Source organism: Quercus lobata, chromosome 11 (assembly GCF_001633185.2).
Source record: "Quercus lobata isolate SW786 chromosome 11, ValleyOak3.0 Primary Assembly, whole genome shotgun sequence".
NCBI lineage: Eukaryota > Viridiplantae > Streptophyta > Magnoliopsida > Fagales > Fagaceae > Quercus > Quercus lobata.
In genome coordinates this window covers 13,192,776-13,212,419 of record NC_044914.1, presented here as the reverse complement: position 1 = coordinate 13,212,419, position 19,644 = coordinate 13,192,776, and the positions used below count along the sequence as shown (strand labels likewise).

The window sequence follows — 19,644 nt, the reverse complement described above, 5'->3', positions numbered from 1 at the left end:
AAGTAATGTCAAAAAATCTATAAAGTTGTAATTTACAACTAGTTAACTTTAATTCTGTGCCAAATTTGATTGTAATTATATTCAATCTCATGTATCTTATATTTTATGTGAGATTTATTTGTAAGGGTTGTGTTGAGAGAGAGTGTGTGAAAACTCAAGGTAATTGAAGACTGAAACTATTTTTGCGGGTAGCTCGCGAATAAGCTTCCCGCGAAGTGAAGCATGTATCCTACACATGACTGGAATGCGAAGAGTCAAAACAGGATAGAGACAACAAGTTTTCGCAAGTGTCACGCAGGTAAGGCCTTCCCGCAAGATACTCGCTAAACATTTTGTTTTGTTGAACTGTCATATCTGATACATACTATCTGTACCTATACTATATATACCCCCATTACCCATAGATGTTGATGAGTGTTTTTGAAAGAAAACCCTAGCCACTATCATTGAGAGTTAGAAATTGTTATACCCACATTTTTCTACACAATCCATTGCGGTTTTCCCTTAACTCCTACCTCTCCATTTTCATATCCTTGAGAGGTTAATAGTTTAAACACTTACCACACCCTTTCAGAGTGTCAAGTGAGATTTTGGTGCTACTAGGAAGTATTGGAAAAAGCCAAGCTTTGGCAGATGCAATCGGGCATATTGCAAGATTTGGAGAGCTAGATAGGACACGATTTCGAGAAGTCTTGTTAGAGTAGAGCTTGGAGGGCTTAGGTGCATTGGGTAGATTAGGCTTGGATGACCTCTTACTACTCATGTATCTCAATTGATTGTCTAGTGGATCAATTTACCGCTTAGAGGGCGGCGGAGAGGTTTTTCGCCGAGTTCTTTGGTTTCTTCTTCGATAACACATCGGAGTGCTATCTTGTGTTCACATTCTTCTTCCCTACTCTTTTAACTTTCGTTTTATTACTGTGCTTTAATGAATATGGCTTAGAGTAGTTATATTGTTTATTCGCTCACATTTACTCTATTCTGCTCTTAGTATAAGTTAGAGTAAAATCAAGCCATAATATTTAATTTGGAGGTATAAACAACTCTTGTGTTTTTAACACAAATCTGAGCTTTCAATTGGTATCAAAGCAGGTATACTCGTTATGGTTTTATTACCTGAGTGTGATCCTTGACCCCTTTGTGATGGACCGATCACAATCGCTCAATGCTCCACCATTCTTTGATGGGAGCAACTATGCATTTTGGAAAGTCCACATGAGAGCTTTCTTATGTGCTATAGATGAGTCAATATAGGACTTCGTCGAGAATGGGTATGTTAAACCCATGATAGCCAAGTCCGAGTGAGACAAGGCAACTCTTGCTTTGGCTAATGCAAACAGTAAGGCTATTAACGCTATATTCCGTGGTATGTCTAGTGATAAATTTCACAAGATATCACATGTGGAGACAGCTAAGGAAGCTTGGATGATTCTTGAGACTACCTATAAGGGTACCAAGAAAGTTAAGGACACAAAACTCCAGATGCTTACCACCAAATTTGAAAAGCTCAAGATGGGTGACGATGAGTCTTTTGATTCATTCTTTAGGAAGCTTAATGAAATCATAATTGCTAAGCTCAATCTCGGAGAGAAGATTGAGGATGCTAAGGTGGTGAGAAAGATTTGAGGTCCTTACCGGAGAGCTTCAGTGCAAAGATTACAACTATAGAGGAAAGTAAAGATTTGGATGAGATCAAAATCCAAGAACTCATTGGATCTCTCCAAACATATGAGCTGGGACTGCCTTCTCACAAGAAGAGCAAATCTCTTGCTTTCAAAACCATCACCGAGAGAATGGATGACTCCTCCAAAGAAGATGATATGGAGAAGGAGGTAGCATCCCTTATAAAGAACTTCTGAAAATTTCTAAAGATGAAAAACGGTGAGAAGCCGCTCAAGAAGAAAGATGGGAAGGATTTTCAATCCCCTCAAGGAATCGTGTGTTACGAATGCAATGGTCATGGATGTCTCAAGAAGGAGTGTCCCAACTATTTGAGAGGGAAAGGTGAAGTGTTTGCCACAACCCTTAGTGATTCTGACGGCTAAAATTTAGACACAAAAGGAGAATGTGACAGTGAAGGAAACTATAGAGCCTTCATGACAATTGCCTTCATTGATTCAAAAAATTATTTGAGCAATTTGGTTGATGAACTTGGTAATTTTTCCAAGGATGAGGAAGTTGAAGAATCGGAAGATGAAGACGTATGCCAAAATGAAGGCGAGAACAACCTTTAAGAAGCTTATGATTCTCTGTTGGAAGATTGTGGAAAATACGCCAAAGTTGTAAACCTTGCTATGAAAAAGATGAAAAAGGTTGAGGAAGAGCATAGGTGTATATTTGTGCAACTCAAGGAAGTAAAGTGTGAAGTAGAAGGACTCAAGGGAGAGTTGGTTGAAGCTTACTCAAAGATCAAGTTCCTTGAACTTGAAATTATCCAAGCTAATGTCAAGGTTGAGCATATCTCTACCAAGAAACTTGACAACGTGCTGTCATCACAAAAATCTTCACATGATAAGACTGGTTTGGGCTATACCGGAGAAGGAAGCTCTAGCAGCAAACCCAAGAAGGAAGTAAGATTCGTTTTGACTAAGAATATTGAGAAACTCAAGGAAGTGAAACCTGAGATTGAGACCCCTATTGCTATAAAAAGAACCTTTGGTGCAAAGCCAAAGGAAGAAGGAAAGTCATTACCCAAAAATCAAAGGGGGCCTCAAGTGAAGCATGTGTGTCATCATTGTGGCGTACAAGGGCACATAAGGCCGAATTGTTTCAAGCTTTATGCACTCAAGAAGGCTGACTTTATGCGTGGTCAGGAAAGTTCATAGAGGAGACTAAAGGGAGCACAAGCTAAAGGAGATAGTGAGGGACATCTCATTGGAGACGTTATCAAAATGTTGAAAAACATATTACTATGGCTTGCTAGCTTCACTCCGAGGTTTGAAAGTTATGTTGGTCATACCCTGCTATCTAAAGCTCTCACCTAAAATACTCATAAGAGTGGGTGAAGAAGGGTACTTATGGATGATCTATTCCTATGTACATGCTTTAATTCTTCCGATGTTTAGGGTCATAGGTTCATGTACCATGTCATACATAATCCTCCTATGTCATTGCTTCCATATTATAGCATGTTTCTTTTACAAGTTGTGTTTTGTACTTGTTTTTGTTGATTTTACTTTACTTGTTCTGTTTTTAAGTGTGTTCAAAAATTCAAAAACCCATAAAAATTGAAAAATCTCCAAAAGGTTTGATCGCTTGTATTGTGTATATCACATGTGAGTTTGGCTTAGTACCTTCGTACTAATGGCGTAGTGCATTTATGAGCTTACCTTGTTTTGTATGCACATATATCTTTATGGGAAAATTCTTGAAATCTATGTGTAACTATTGTAAATCAATCTTCAAGCGTATCATGAATGATTGGTCAATAGTTTTGTTGGTTTTGATATATGTATAGACTTGTGCCTTTCTCTTCCCACTTTATTTTTATTTTTTTTGTGTAAAGAGCTCAACAAATGTAAATCTCAAAATGAAAAGAGATAATGAGCTGCAAAAGTCATCGTACATACTAGTATTTGACTAGAAAAAAGGGAAAGCGACTTTTTATTGAAATGTATGGTGCTTAAAAAGCCAAAGGCTCATTCTCAATATTGAAATATAAAAAATTTCAAGCATCGATCTCAAAATGAGATGTATTATTCAAAAAATTATCAAATATTATGATTTGTATAGAAGCCGAATGAAAAGCTTCTAAGATTTGTAATTATTTTCTTGTGGTAGGTCATATATGTTCGTTTCTATAATTAAGATAAACCACTTGACTTAGTACCAATTGTGTATGACTTGATTCAATTGATCATTGAAGCTTCACTCTGGTCTAAGGACTATTCCACATTTAATACTCACACACAAGTTTAGTTCAATTAATGCTTATTTCATTTGTATAATTGTACATGATCAAATATAATGTGTATGCTTAATTGCTTGTTGATAAACCCAAAAAGATTTTTGAGTGTTTTATATGTTTTTGAAAGTGATTTTATACTTTCGTGCTTTAAGTTTTTGTTCATAGTGCATTTTTGTGTTGATCTTCATAAACTTGTTCAGAGGCCTTTTCACGAGAAGCTTGTGGCTAAGTACTTCCCGCAAAAAGAGGTTAAGGCAAAAACTGGGAAACACAAATTTCATACAGAGACTTTCGCGACTGTTTCGTGACTAGGAGCTTCCCGAGAAAGTTTTTATGCTTTAGTGGTGTTTTTCGTGAGTAATTTCGCGATTATCTAACCCATGAAAAACGCATGTTTTCAATTTTATAGGGCTGATGTGATAGTTTTTTAAAACACTCTTGAGTTCCCTCCTTTGCCTCACTTAAACCTCTCTCAACCCAAATTTGTGTTTCACTCAAAACCCTCTAATTTCAAGTACAAATCTCTTCAAAGGTATGTTTCTTAACATTCTTTTCATCTTTCCATTTTAGATTATGTATAATTTGTTTTAGGGTTCTTGAATTGGGGATTTTCGAAAAAGGGGTTGGGAACTATGATTTTTGGCAAAAAAATTTCAAAATTTTGATTGGGCTTTGCCCCATTTGTCTTGTGTGCATCTATGTTGGCCCCTTGTGGCAATTTGAACATGTATTTAGGCATATTTTCATCTGTTCATGCATTACTCATATGTGTAGTATAGTGTTGCATTCCATGTGTTTGATAAAATGCTCAAGTGGCATTTTTGAGTTGTTTGGACTCAAATGAGCTCCAAATTTTTGGGTTTACTCTTGATTGAACTTGTTGAACATGTTTTGATTATTGGGTGTGTGTTTTACACACTTTGACCCACATGTGCCTCACCATGCCTTGCCATGCATCACCTAGGCACACACCATGCACACCTTATGCACACCTCATGCATTGTAGATGCACACACATGCATGGTTGCTATATCTTTGCATTTTGGTGATATTCATATGGTTTAGCATTTAAAGCATGATGATTTAACACTGTTGTGTTCTATTTTAAGTCTTTGTACTTATGGTTTGAACTAACTTGACACTAATCAATTTTGTGTTATGTTTTTGTGTTGTTGCACTTGTTTTCTCTTGTTTGGTAATTATATGTGTAGATGTCTCCCACCAAGCATTCTGTTTCCAAGAAATCCTCCAAGCATCCTCACACGGACTCTAACAACTTCAAGTCTATTGAGGCAAACATGGCTTATAACGATTGCTACAAACGAGCCACAATTATTATGGAAAGAGTTGTTAGAATGGAGACTTTTGAGGACACTTGCATTCCTGATGTGTTCAAGGAAAGGACATGGATGAAATTGTTGAATCCGAGTGGAAATGTGTACTCATAAATCATCAAAGAGTTCTTTTCAAATGCTAGTGTGGATGGAGACCACATTAATTGCTAGGTGAGACACAAGGAGTTTGTTATTGCAAGGGAATCAATCCAAGAATTCCTCGAAGTTCATCCACCTTCTCAGCAGATTACCGTTCAGTATGATGACCAATGGTGAGAGTTCTTGGTGGTACACTAAACAAGAAGTCAATGAACACCACTCCATTTAACTCGGAGATAAGGACTCTAGCATATGTCATGATCCACAATTTGTATCCGGTCACCAACTTGACGACATTTTCCGCTCCAAGGAAAATTTTCTTATACAATCTCTTCACATATAAAGAGATTGACATTTGTGGAGACATCTTCCATCTCCTGACCAAAAGCATTGAAAAAAGGAACTCCAAAACTATAATGCCAATCCTCACTTTCATCATGGGCTTCATTGCAAAGACAAGGCTCAAACTTCCAAGCAGTTTCACCATAGTACAAAGAGACTATCCCATTGGTGCTAACACAGTGACTAGAAGCAAAGCTCACATCATCGGATCCAAGACCGGCGTCTCACAAATACCAAGGGATCATGTTGAGGAAGAGGGTGAAGATATTGAGGAGGAGATTGACAAATTCACCTTAGCACTAGGGAGTTCTGCTCAACCATCCTCTAAAGCACAAGCAAGGGGACACGATAGACTTGAACGCCTCATTGCTAAGGTAGAGCAGATGTATGGCATGCTAGATTCCCATGTGCAGCACACCGCAGACCAGTTTGCATACATCTAGGATCAAATTACTGCCCTATCTTCATAGATAAAGGATATGTCGATGGAGCAGGGATCCGATTCAGAGTCCTAGCAATTCTAGCTAGCCTTTTTGGCTATTCTAGTCAAAAAGGGGGAGAAAATTTTAAGGGAGAGTATGCACAGTTAAGGGGGAGCAGGGCATAGTCATAGCCACTGGTTCATTGTTGGCGGTTTAGCATTTTTTATATTTGGATTAAACTTTATTAGTTTTTATAACTCTTGGATAGTTTTTATTTCTTTCCTTTAAAGCTTAAGTACTTTGGCTTTAATATTTCAGTTTAATATTCAGTACTTGTGTTTCTTTAATTGCTTTGTAGTAATTTTTTAGTACTTTTAGATATTGTTAAACTATCTTAAGTACCTCACACTTGTACCCTAGTAGGATTTTATATCCCTGATGTAAATACTTCGTGTATTTTGCATTGGTTGTGTGTTGGACATGCAGTTAATCATTGTGATTGGTCTTTATTGCATTACGTGTCCAAATGAGCATTTACTAGCTAAATGTTCATTGTAGTCATTCTTTAATGACTAACCTTGTTTGATCAAGATATGCTTATATGTTATATAATTTATAAACTTGATTACATTTTACTTGCTTATATACATACTATGTATTCAACTTGTCATAAGCTTAATGAAAGTTTTGTTTGTGTGCGAGTGTTTCAGGTTACAGGTATATACATGCAAGTGCTTCATGGCTTCTAGATTAGATGTGAGTGAGTTTTGCCACTGTTCCCAAACTCACATTTAAGTCTAGAGTCTATTTTAGGAGTTTTGTCACGGAATAGCTAAAGGGAGAGATTGTAAATTTACAACTAGTTTATGTTGGCTTTAATTTTGTGCCAAATTTGATTGTAATTATTTTCAATCTTATGTACCCTGTATTTTAAGTGGGATTTATTTGTAAGGCTTGTGTATGAAAGAGAGAGTTTGAAGACTCAAGGCAATTGAAGACTAAAGTTGTTTTCGTGGGTAGCTCTCGAGTAAGTTTCCCGCGAAATGAAATATGTTCCCCGCACATTATTGGAATGCGAAGAGTCAGGACAGACAACTGGTTTTTGCGAGTGTCTAGCGGGTAAGGCCTTCCCGCGAGATACCCGCAAAACATTTTGTTTTGCTGAATTGTCATATCTGATACACACTATCTATACCCACACCATATATACCCCCATTGCCCATAGATTTTGAGGAGTGCTTTTAAGAGAAAACCCTAGCCACTATCCTTCAAAATTAGAAATTATTCTACCCACATTTCTATACACAAATCCATTATAGTTTTTCCTCAACTCTTACGTCTTCATTTTCATATCCTTGAGAGGTTGATAGCCCAAATACTTACCACACCCTTTCAGAGTATCAAGTGAGGTTTTGGTGCTACTGGGAAGTATTGGAAGAAGCCAAGTTTTGGCGGATGCAATCAAGTGTATTGCGGGATCCAAAGAGCTAGACAATACACGGTTCCGAGAAGCCTTGTTGGAGTAGGAGCTTGGAGGGCTTAAGTGCATTGGGTAGATTAGGCTTGGAGGGTCTCTTGCTATTCGTGTATCCCAACTGATTATCTAGTAGATCGATTTACCACTTGGAGGGCGACGGAGAGGTTTTTTGCCGAGTTCTTCGATTTCCTCTTCGATAACACATCAGAGTGTTATCTTGTACTTGCATTCTTCTTCCCTATTCTTTTAGCTTTCATTTTACTGTTGTGCTTTAATGAATATGGCTTAGAATTGTTATATTGTTTATCCACTTGCATTTACTTTATTCCACTAGTTAGAATAAAATCAATCCAGCCATAATATTTAATTTGGGGGTCTAAACAGCTCTTGTGTTTTCAACACAAATCCGAGTTTTCAAAATCCTCTCACGAAAAAAAAAAAAAAAATTTGATGTCATAAAAAATAAAACGTAAGACGTTGTTGAGGCCAAATGATTTTATAATTAATAAAAAAAAATTAAAAAAAAATATTTATTTTAAAAAATGCTAGAAATTTACTTACGGCCAGTCATTAAAATTTTGTCCAACTTTGATTTTCGATTCTCAAATGTTGAAAGTCACAATTTTATCTTTAAAAACTTAAGAAAGTATACACCAATTTCATTATACTTAAAAGAATCGAATTGGTGGCAGACAAAGTGTTAACATAAAAAAATTTGAGTTGGTTGAAGTTTAGAATTGATTGAGATTCTTTTAAAACTTCAGCAAAAGGATTTTGTTAGGTCAAATATGTATGTGTTTGCAAATCCGAGTCAAATTTCATTTTTAATGTGTTTGAGTCATAGGTTTTAGTGTCATTAAGTATTGTCTTGACACTAACTCGACACCAACCGATTGATCAAGGAATTTTAAACTTCAACACTAGTTTGATACCATGCAATCGATCGAGTTTCAGGATTTTTAAATTTTCAGATCTGGAGCACTCTTTACATAAGAACCAGTTGCAATCTTGTATGCCCTAGGTTTTGCATAAAGCTAAGTTTCTGGAATTGCTTGCGAAGTTCATAGTGTTCTAGCCAAGATAGTTGCACTTTCTACCTTTAATAATCAAAGAATGATTGTGTGAAGTTAGTCACAAATTGGGTATCCACGATTCTATACATCGAAGAGATTCACTTAGAAGAGTAGACCAACCAGGTTGCAGCTACACTTGCATAGCATCAGTAGGTTTTACTCTAGATAAGTACTTTGAGATTGGGTTTATTTCTTGTACTTGTAACTATAATCTTTTATAGTGGATTCTTCAAGTTGGTGGCAACCTTCAAACCACTTGCTGGGGCTTCTTCCATCAAGTTTATTTTCCCTATCATGACCATATATACTATGTTAAAAATTATTTTTCCACACATTTAGTTTTTGCGAAATGGTTGTACTCATCACATATTAGATTGGACCTATGAATAAATTGATTAATTAATCAATTTAGGTAATTAATTAAGGACAAAGTTTAGCTATAAAATTTATTGTAGCATAAGGCTACAACCTTACTTAATAAAATAACATTACTACATACTTTGAAAATTTAATTGTTGAATTGCATGTTCTTTACACTCTTAATACGCGTGTTAAATTTTGCGTCAATCAGATTTTATTTATATATGATCTATAAGTTTATATTTTATGCATAATTTTAAATTAAAAAAAAACTTTCAATTTAAACAATTTATCGATAAAATAGCTATTGATCTTTAATTTTTTAAAAATTTTGTAAGTAGATATAAGATGAAGATATAATCCAACATTGGATTTGTCAAAATTCAAATTCAATAAAAAGATATTAAGTAAGGTTGTAACGTAAAACTACAACTAATTTTGTAGCTAAACTTTGTCCATCAATTAATTGAATTGGAAGATTGGAGCTTTATATAACTTGACTAATTAATCAACTTCGACAATTGATAAATTGATTGGAGCCAATTTAAACCCAAAAATTTTCAATATTTACGAACTTATTTACTATGCCTCATTAGTCATTCAGTGTCATTGAATGAAATTTAGTGACACGTTATAACACGTCATAGCCAAATGTTAATTAACCTTCTTTTTTTTTCTTTTTGAGAATGTTAATGAACCTTCTTAGGCATAAATTTCTCCACATCCCTAATTATTGAACATGTGTACATCAAGCCATAAAGATTACCGTGCCAAATAAATGGTTCAAGAGAAAGCAGTAAAAAATAAATAAATTGGACCATTACAAAAGTGCATACTTGATATTCTTGTCAAGATATTTAAAGTTTAAATTTTTCTTTCTCAACTATCAAATTATTAAATCTACTAGTTTCCCAAAAAAAAAAAATTATTAAATCTACTATCTATCTATTATACATTATAAAATTTGACTTGTCTCCCTTTGACAATACATATAACATTACGTGTCATCTTTTAGAATGATGTATGCTTATATCTACATATATGAAACAATGATTTGTACACGTTAAACATATTTGACACTTTTACACGTCATACATATTTCACACTTTTTCAGGTTGATGCTTATTTATATTTTTATATATAGAATAATTTGCCTACTTAAAAAATGCTCCTAAATTAATGACTGTTTAAATGTAAATTAAATGCATCACAATTGAGAAAGAATTAGCTCAAAAATCACTAACGGCCAATCATCTCCTCCTTACTAAAATCAATAAAATTTAGGGGGAGGGGGGAAGAGAGAGAGAGAAAGTGACCCACAGACTCCTCTTGCTAAAATTGGCGTGAACTTGAGAGCTCCACAATGAGCTCAGAGAGAGAGAGAGAGAGAGGCAGAGATTAAGTGAAGAGAGAAAAAAAATGGGAGAGAAAAATAAATGCTTTTTTATTTTTTATTGTCTAGCGAGGAAAAAACATTGCCAGTTATGGTAAGGGTACAATCCCATGTTAAAATTGTAGGATAAAATATTGAGACTAATGCGAGAGTTTTTTTGAGCTTTTAGTTATGTATTTGCCGAAATATTAAATTAGCTACATTGATGTAAATGCTCTTATAACATATATATATATATATATATATATAATTATAAAATATTCTCTTTAAGGCATATTTTTATACATAATTGCAAAATTTATACATAAAATCCTTTAAAGGAAAGATAAAAAAATAAACGAGAGATTTGAAATATTCCTTTTTGTCGCCTCATGGTATTTTGAAATTAGAGAATACCGACAAAAAAAAAAAAAAAAAAATTTGTATACATATACAATTGTATCTTGCTTTTAAAATTGTATACCTATACACACACAAATATATATATATATATATATATAGAGAGAGAGAGAGAGAGAGAGAGAGAGAGAGAGAGGATGTTCCTTTTTAATTTTTTAATTTTGGACCCATAATTAAATGTATCACGTGTACATAACACCATGCTTGGATCCAATTTAGTAGTAAGGAACAATTTAATAATTGTCTATGGAAAATATAATCAAAGAAGTTATAATTTAAGCCTTAAAATAACAGGTTGAGTCAGACGCCATTAAAGGGATGGATTCAAAGAAAGCTGTTGGAATATTTAGAACCTGTACATTTAGATTGTTTAAACTAGCTAATTAATTAACCAAGTTGTTATTTAGGTTTATTATTTAGATTTAGGTTAAACAGAAACAATCATATCACTAAGTATGGAAAAGTAAAGAAGACAAGCGATATGATAACTAAGGAAAACCAATGAAACCGTTCAATTTCAAGGTAAAAAACTTGGAGATGATTTAACCTAAACTATCCCTAAGATAACAAATTCATTATATAGAATGAAAGATTTACAATAGATTTTTTCTTAAATCTAAAGCTACGTCTTGTAAGACTTACTCATGTGACCACACACAATTTTGAATCCACGGATTCTTCTATCTGAATTTGTTAAACACAAACACCCATATTTATGACTTTGAGATCTCACTTAAAGCTTTAAATCATCAACAACGTGCAACTTCTACAATACTGGATCTTAAGTTTCTTCAAGGAATATTGTCGATAGAAGATTTTAGAGAGTTTTCAGTACAGAAACCCTAGATCTACAATAGGAGACACAAGAATCACTCTTCTCTCTCTAAAAGAATTCTTAAAATGTATCTTAGGGTTTCCTTTAAATACTATAAGAATTAGATTTGAAACTCTAATCACTTAATGGGCTGATGGGCTTTAATTAAATTCTGCAGAAACGCATCTCGATCGATCAAACCTAGCATGTTTCCAATTTCTAAACCTGCAGTTTCCTTTTTATTGTATTCTGACTTGTAGCACCTTGAGTATTATCTAATCATACCTATAGATTTAGAAATCTATATCAATCTAGACAAATTTGTATTCATGGATTGCCAATTGTTCTAAACTTTTAGAACCTAACAAAAGCTTATATGCTATTCTAGGGAAGGAGATTATTAAAATTGCTAAAAAAGTGTTAGAAATACTAAATAATTATATTGTATTTCTCAAATGAAAGAATATACATCAGTGCCTTTATATAGGAGGCATATGTGTGCGGTATAAGTAAAATGTAGTACAAGTACAAGTGTGCTATACAAGTAATCTAACTGGGCCTAAAACCCATAACATAATATACGTTAACAGCCCCCCTCAAACTCAAGGTAGATATGAGACCAGTTTAAGGTTGTCAACCAAATCACGAGTGCATCCCTTAGGAAGTGACTTGGTGAAGATATCTGCAAGTTGATCTTTGGAGGAGACGGAGAAAAGCTTGAAAGCGCCATAGACAAGATGATAACGGATAATATGACAATTAATCTTGATGTGTTTAGTCCGTTCATGGAAGACATCATTGTGAGTAATATGAATGGCACTCTAGTTGTCACAATAAAGGGGAGTAGCAAAGGAAGTGGACACACCCAAATCCTTAAAAAGCCATCGTAATCAAAGGAGCTCAGATGTGGTATCAGCAAAGGCACGATATTCTGCTTCAGTACTGGAGCGGGTCATAAAAGTTTGTTTCTTACTTCGCCAAGAAATCAAAGAAGAACTAAGGAGAAAGCAATAACCTGTAGTGGACCTGCGATCAGTGGGATCTCCTGCCAATCAGCATCAAAGAATGCATGGAGTACAAGAGGAGACTGAGCTGAGTAGAAAAGGCCATAGAAGAGAGTGTCCTTCAAGTATCGAAGAATGCGCAAAACAGCAGCATAGTGAGTTGATCATGGAGCAGACAGATATTGGCTCACCTGGTGAACAGCATAGGAGATGTTTGGACGAGTAACTATGAGATAAACTAGGTTACCAACCAATCGTCTATAAAGAGAAGGATTAGACAATGGCTTCCCCCTCGAGGGTGTCAGATGTACATTAAGTTCAACTGGAGTGTCAACAGTCTTGCTGTTAGTGAGTCCAGCTCGAGACAAAAGGTCGGAAGCATACTTGGTTTGAATAATGTAAAGACCATATGTGGAATGAGTAATTTCAAGACCCAAGAAATAGCTGAGATGTCCAAGATCTTTCATCTCAAATTGTTGACTGAGAAAATCCTTGAGTTCTTGAATGTAACATGGTTTTCTTTTTCTTTTCTACGGGATTATTAAGACATTCAAAAATCTCAATTAAATGTTTATGAAAGGTTTAAATCCAAAAGAATATTCAAGAATACCATAAATCGGGTACAAAAACCAAACTAAAGTAAACCCAACAATAATTTGATTAAAAATGTATCCCATTTTTTATATCAATGGAAAACATTGTATAGATTAAGATTTCCTATGTAAAATAAATTCTGGTAACTCATGGGAACAGGATAAATTTCAAACTAAACATATAAAAAAAAAATAAAAAATTGAACGGAAGATATTTCTATTACACTCATTTTGTTTTGCAAAAGAACTAAAAATCCAAAAAACTAGACGATTTATTCCAAGATAAACTGCTGTGGCCAAGAGTAAAGCAAGTAGTATAAATTATAAAAGATTCATATCCTTTTGATATTACGTGGTTCATAGTTTGGTGGGTTGTGAAGATGATCAAGGCCTCCAAGTGTTTCGTGGATCATGTATAAGATTAGGCCCTCCTCGAGTTTCTCTATTGATTCTTGCTTGATGATTATGTAGAGGATTGATTCCTTGTATAGGATCACTCCTTACAAAGACTGAATTATGTATAGGATTGGGTCCTCCAGGTCTAGGAGTTTCTTTGTTGATTCTTGATCAAAGATTACGTATAGGATTCGGTCCTCCTGGAGTTTGCCCGTAGATATGTACTGGATTTCTAATCCCCATTGAGTTATTCAAGCATTTGAGCTCACGAAACGTGAGTACATGACACTGAACATCTTTGTGAATATCAAGTCAAACATTTTGTCAATTCTAAATTATCGAAGTGATTGTTGGAATAAACTCTCTTGTTAACAAACCATATTTATAAGCGTTAGATTTAAGCATTAAAGGTAAATTTATTTATTCAATTAAAAAAGGCTGACTTGTTTCCATCGCCTCTAAAACTTTACCAATTCAAACTTGAACCTTAATATGCTTTTTCTTTTTTTAATTTTAAAAGTTTACATGAGGCATGCAATGCAATGGTTTGCAGTCTAGGCCAGATTTCGATCAGTGAGCAGAGCACTATCATCAAGTACATTGCAAATAAAAAATATTAGGGACACTAATTTTGGCACAACTTCATGTCACAACTCGTCACATGGCGAGTTGTAATTGGTAAAGGTGTGTCTTCACATGACTCACCAACACATCTTTACTAATCACAACTCACCATGTGGCGAGTTATGGCACAAAATTGGTATCCCTAGCATTTCTCCATTGCAAATCCAAGCAGAGACCGTTGGTTAACCATTTCAAATTATCTAATAGTCCGTGACCGAAGAATAAGAAAAGAATATGAAGACACGTCAAAGATACCGTATGCTAGTGCATTGGCATCTCTAGTGCGTGCAGTGGTTTGCACTAGGCCGGATTTCGATTAGTGAGCACTGTCATTAAGTACATAATTGCAAACCCAAGCAGAGAGCAGTGGGATTAAATGGGCTAGTCAAAGAGATTGGTTTAAAGTAATGAGAAGTTCAATTGCATTGTAACAATCAAAGTTAAAAGCACTAGGTTTACCGTGCTAGGATAAAGCATATGATGTGAGATTCAAGAAGATAAGAGAATTTATTGATGCCAAAGACATTATTTTTAAGAAGATTCATACTTGAGATAATACAGCCAATACGTTGATGAAGCTTATCAACGCAGCCATGTTCAAGTATTTCTTGGACTCGGCCAATGTTTATTCATGTTCATAAATGATGACATATCCCACCTATTATTAGTTGTTGGAGCTGGAGGCAAAGCAAGGAGACATTTTCTTTGGGACTGAATATTCGCCAAGGTGGAGATTGTTGTAGTTGGCTTATATTTTTTTTTTTAGTAGCCACTAAGTTGGGGCCTTATGGGCATAGTGAAGTGGAATGAAGCTAGTGGAAAGGAGCATAAGCAGCAGAACGGAACGTAGTAAACCATACAACTCTATTTAGGGAAATTTTTACCAGGTATTATATATGATAAATAAAAAAATAAAAAAATAAACTGCTCCTAACCCCGCAACTCGAACCCTTTCCCTCTTAGACCTCCAAGTACTTTGTACATGGGGAGGTGTCAATTCAACTATAAGGTCTTTCACAAATAAAATGTGAAGATTAAAACTTACTATCACTCATTATTATATATTTAAAACAAAATAAGATGTCCAGTTAAAAAATATTGAATATAAGCCAGACCCAACATAAGTACACTGCCGATCCACATAAATAGAGTGTAATAATTTCTCTTCACTGCCTTCTTTAATCTTGTATAAACATGTTACTTCAAAAAAAGATTTTGTCTTGTATAAACAAGTTACTTCACAACAGACAAGAGAACTAAAATAAATACATTTTATTGGCAATGAATTTTACAAATACATTGTTCAACAGAAATAAAGAATTACATAGCATTATTCCCTAGTATCCCTCCAAAAGTAAATGATTATAAACTCGCTCCTGAAATCTAGAGAACTTGAATTATAATTAAGCACTAACAAACGGGTAAATCTCATATCTTATGTTGCAACTCCCACCAATAACTCTCCCACCTTCTTTCCCATCACAACAACTAGGAAGTTGACCAATTGCATCATCAAGACACTGCAAACATTCAATGGTAGAAAGGTCCCATGTGCATTGAGCCAAGCCATACAGTTTGGTTGATTTTCCCAGCTCTAGCTCTCCTACTGCATACTTTTTTGTGGTGAAAGATGCATCCTTGGCTAGTTGGCTCAATAACTCCCTAGTCTTCTGGTTAAATATAGTTGGCTCACTCACATTTTGCACATTCGACATGTAGAACCAGTTTTCATTATCAATTTGACCCAAGAAATCCTTGTTTGAGTACTTCAACAGACAATTATCGTACCATATAATCGCACCTTTATCGTATGGGCAAAGTTTGTGAATTTCATTGCTGGCATCATTAACACACGCCTTGCAGTCTGCGGCTGCAACGTCTCCACGACAAAGAGCAATCCCATAAGTTTGGTATTGGTACCAACCAACCGAACCAAGACCAAAACCAAGGGAAGGGGTTTGGTAGTTAAGATTACCTAAGAGCTTTCTTAGATTTGATTCATATTGGTCATTTGTGGTGAAGTTCTCAGAGCTTGAACAGATATTGTAAAGAGGGATGTCTCCAAAAATAGTTTGGAGAAAGAGAGCAAAGGTTAGCAGGTAGATTGAGAAGGTGAAATGTAAGGAAGACATTTTCAGAAGGAAATGAGAGGATGATGGGTCTAAGCTATGGCCCGTGCTGCACTTATTTATAGTAAATCTCAGCTTCAACCTATCTAGAAAAGTTAAAGGGGGCTGACTATTTCTTCCTTATCATTGTTGAAGTTGACAAGAAATTGTCAATGTGGACTGCGCTATTTGCAAAGGTCAAAAAATTAGGAATTAGAGCTAAATTTTGATCAAGCTAGTAAAAATAAATATTAAATGATTGCACACTCAACCCTGATAATATTGAATTCCAACCAAAAAAAAAAAAAAAATTTAGACGGCGACAAAGTCGTTGGAATATTATATTATGAATGAATGAACTAGAAAGTTAATGTGTCATTATATATATATATATATATATATATATTTAAGTTTATTCACCTAATCTGGAATCAAGAAATCATGTATTAAGTAATGTCATAAAAATAAAACGTAAGAAGTTGTGGAGGCCAATTGATTTGAGAAATAATAGAAAACAAAAAAAAGGGGCCGGGGTGGTGGAGAAATTTACTTACGGTCATTAAAATTTAGTCCAACTTTGATTTTAAATGTTGAAAGTTTCAATTTTATCTTTAACAACTTAAAGAAAGTATACATCAGTTTCATTATACTTGAAAGAATCGTGCTAGTGGCTGAGACGAAGTGTTTGCATGAAAAAACACAAGTTGGTTTAAGTTTAATGTTGATTGAGATTCTGTTAAAACTTCAGCAAATTGATTTTGTTAAGGTCAAATATGAATGTGTTGGCAAATCTGAGTTAAAACACATTTTTAACGTATTTGAGTCCTAGTTTTTTGTGTCCTTAAGTATGTTGAAGAACTACATTTGAAGACACAAAAAAACAACTCAAGCATGTGTACAAGATAGTGAAGTTCCTGCTATGTCAACATTAGCCGATCGATAAAAAATCGGGCTGCATTCGTGCATTAGGGTTCTAGAACAACTTTAAAGCTACTTTTTAGAGTCACCATCCTTAGAAATGTATGAGAACTTTGTTGTGACCTAGAGAAAGATTTTCATATTCAGAGCACTTTTCATCGAAGAACCAACTACAATCTTGAGCGCCTCGAGGTTTACACCAAGCTAAGTTTCCAAAGCTACGAAGTTCATAGTGTTCTAGTCAAGATTGCCGCACCCTCTACCTTCTACCAAAAAAAAAAAAAAAAAGAATAATTGTGTGAAGTAAGCCAAGAATTGGGTATTTATGCAGCAAAGACATTTACTTGAAAGAGTAGTCCAACCGAGTTGGTGCTAGGCTCGAATAGCATTAATAGGTTCTATAGTTGGTAAGTACTTCAGAATCAACTATATTACTTATACTTGTAATGTTGGAAATAAATGAGAGATATTACCTAACTTTTCCTTGAAAATTACACAGTATGATTTTACCAAAAGAGGTGACGAAGATGAGACATGGACCAAGTTATTGTCTTGAGACAAATCATGTCATCTATAATATATCTAATATAGTTAGACAAATAATTTCTGCATATTATCCCCAGGATACAATAGCTCAGCTACCTTTGCTGATTATCCTTGTGAGCCTACACAGCTTGTAGGATATAAGCTCACTATAGTACTTTCTTTTCCCAAGAAAATTTATTAAAAGATAAAATATTTTTGTGAATAACAAGAAGTAGTAGATGGTGAGTGTTTAGAACAATAATAAATTTTTTTTTTTGAAAGTATGTAGCTTTGTAATTCAAAAATAATGTGATACTAAAACTTTTATTTCTTTCCATATATATAGAGAGAGAGAACCTGTTGGGTTCTAAGACTTTAGGTTTAAATGTATTAGAATTTCAATTTGTAATATTGGCAAACCATGATCAAAACGTTTTCGTCTCACTTAGACTTGTTCAAAGTATTTGCTTTTTATGTAAAGTTGGAATTGAGTTATTGCAGAATTTATTGTACAATTCTGTCTGGCTCGATCGATCGAGAATTAGACTCGATCGATTGAAAGTCGTGTAGATTGTTTTTCTGCAGAAATTTCCAACTCAGCCTAAGCTTGTTTGACATGTAGGGTTTTATATTTTGTCTTAAGTATAAAAGGGATCCCCTAGCCATGCTTTGGAGATGCTCCATATGCTGTGTGTGTGAATCTTTTGTGAGATTAAGAGGTGATTGCCTTCACACATACTTAGGGTTTCCAAGTTTCAAGATTATGTCAAGAACTTGGTGATCGATTCAGTTACTGCTTTAAGAGCTTAAAGATACACAAGCAGGGGTGCTTGTACTTGCTGGGAATCCAAGAAAAAAGTAGTCTGTGGACTCAGAGCTGTCACATGATCGTGGTAGTAAGTTTTCTACTCGAGGTAACAATAGGATGTTAGTGGTCTAAGTCGCTATTGTGTAAACTTCAATTCTTTCATAACAGATTCAGTTTTACCTTGAGAATAGCTAAGTTAAATCCTCCCCAAGTTTTTACCGGTTTGGTTTTCCTGGGTTATCATATTGTTGTGTTCTTTATTTTCCGCATTTTACAATAATATGATATATGTGTGTTAATAGGGATGAACTCAGGATTTTTAGTTGGGGGGGGAGGGGGCGGAGATAAGCGAAAAAAAATTTCAAATACGCATCCATATAGTATTAATAAACTATCAACTAAGACAAATACCCAAAAATCATTGTTTCTTAATATATTAAGATACAATCATCTACTAACAAAAACAAAAGACCCGAAACACTATTATTTCTTTATACAATTATCTATGAAAAGGGAACTTGACGCTCTTTCAAATTTTCAAAATCATCTACGATTGAATCCAAACTAAATGTCGAAACTATATCCTTTTCAATGTATAACATCAAAGAGTCCATCAAAAAATCATTTTCCATTGTGTTTCGAAAGTTAGTTTTGACAACTTTCATAGCTAAAAATGCTCATTCTGTAGTAGTAGTAGAAACTAGAAGAGTAAGCACAAGTCTCACTATTCTATAAACAAGTTTGTAGCGTTCTGAATTTCTAGTTCTCACTAACCATTGAGAAAACTCAGATAAACTTTTCAATTTTTTGAAATCTGGATCTTGGACTACATTATGCTCAAAATGATAAAACTCCTTCTCCAACACTTGTTTGTCATAATCTGTAAAATCTTATGGATAGAAATTCTTTACCAACAAACAAAGATCACTACTTCTAAAAGATTTTAATGCCTCTCGAGGTTCTAAAACTGAGCTAAGCTTAAGTAACTCCATTACATCTTCATTAAATTGATAATTTAGTTCCTGTAGTTAAGAATCTATTGTAGTAT

At 34.5% G+C, this 19,644-nt stretch overlaps 1 protein-coding gene across 1 annotated transcript; it reads right to left on the bottom strand.

Annotated features, from left to right (window-relative positions):
* Nucleotides 1-15,640: 15,640 nt before the first annotated feature.
* Nucleotides 15,641-16,369, bottom strand: LOC115967830 (cysteine-rich repeat secretory protein 38-like). Its single transcript, XM_031086978.1, has one exon. It carries the CDS (start codon nucleotides 16,367-16,369, stop codon nucleotides 15,641-15,643), a length of 729 nt encoding a protein of 242 aa, XP_030942838.1.
* Nucleotides 16,370-19,644: the final 3,275 nt, after the last annotated feature.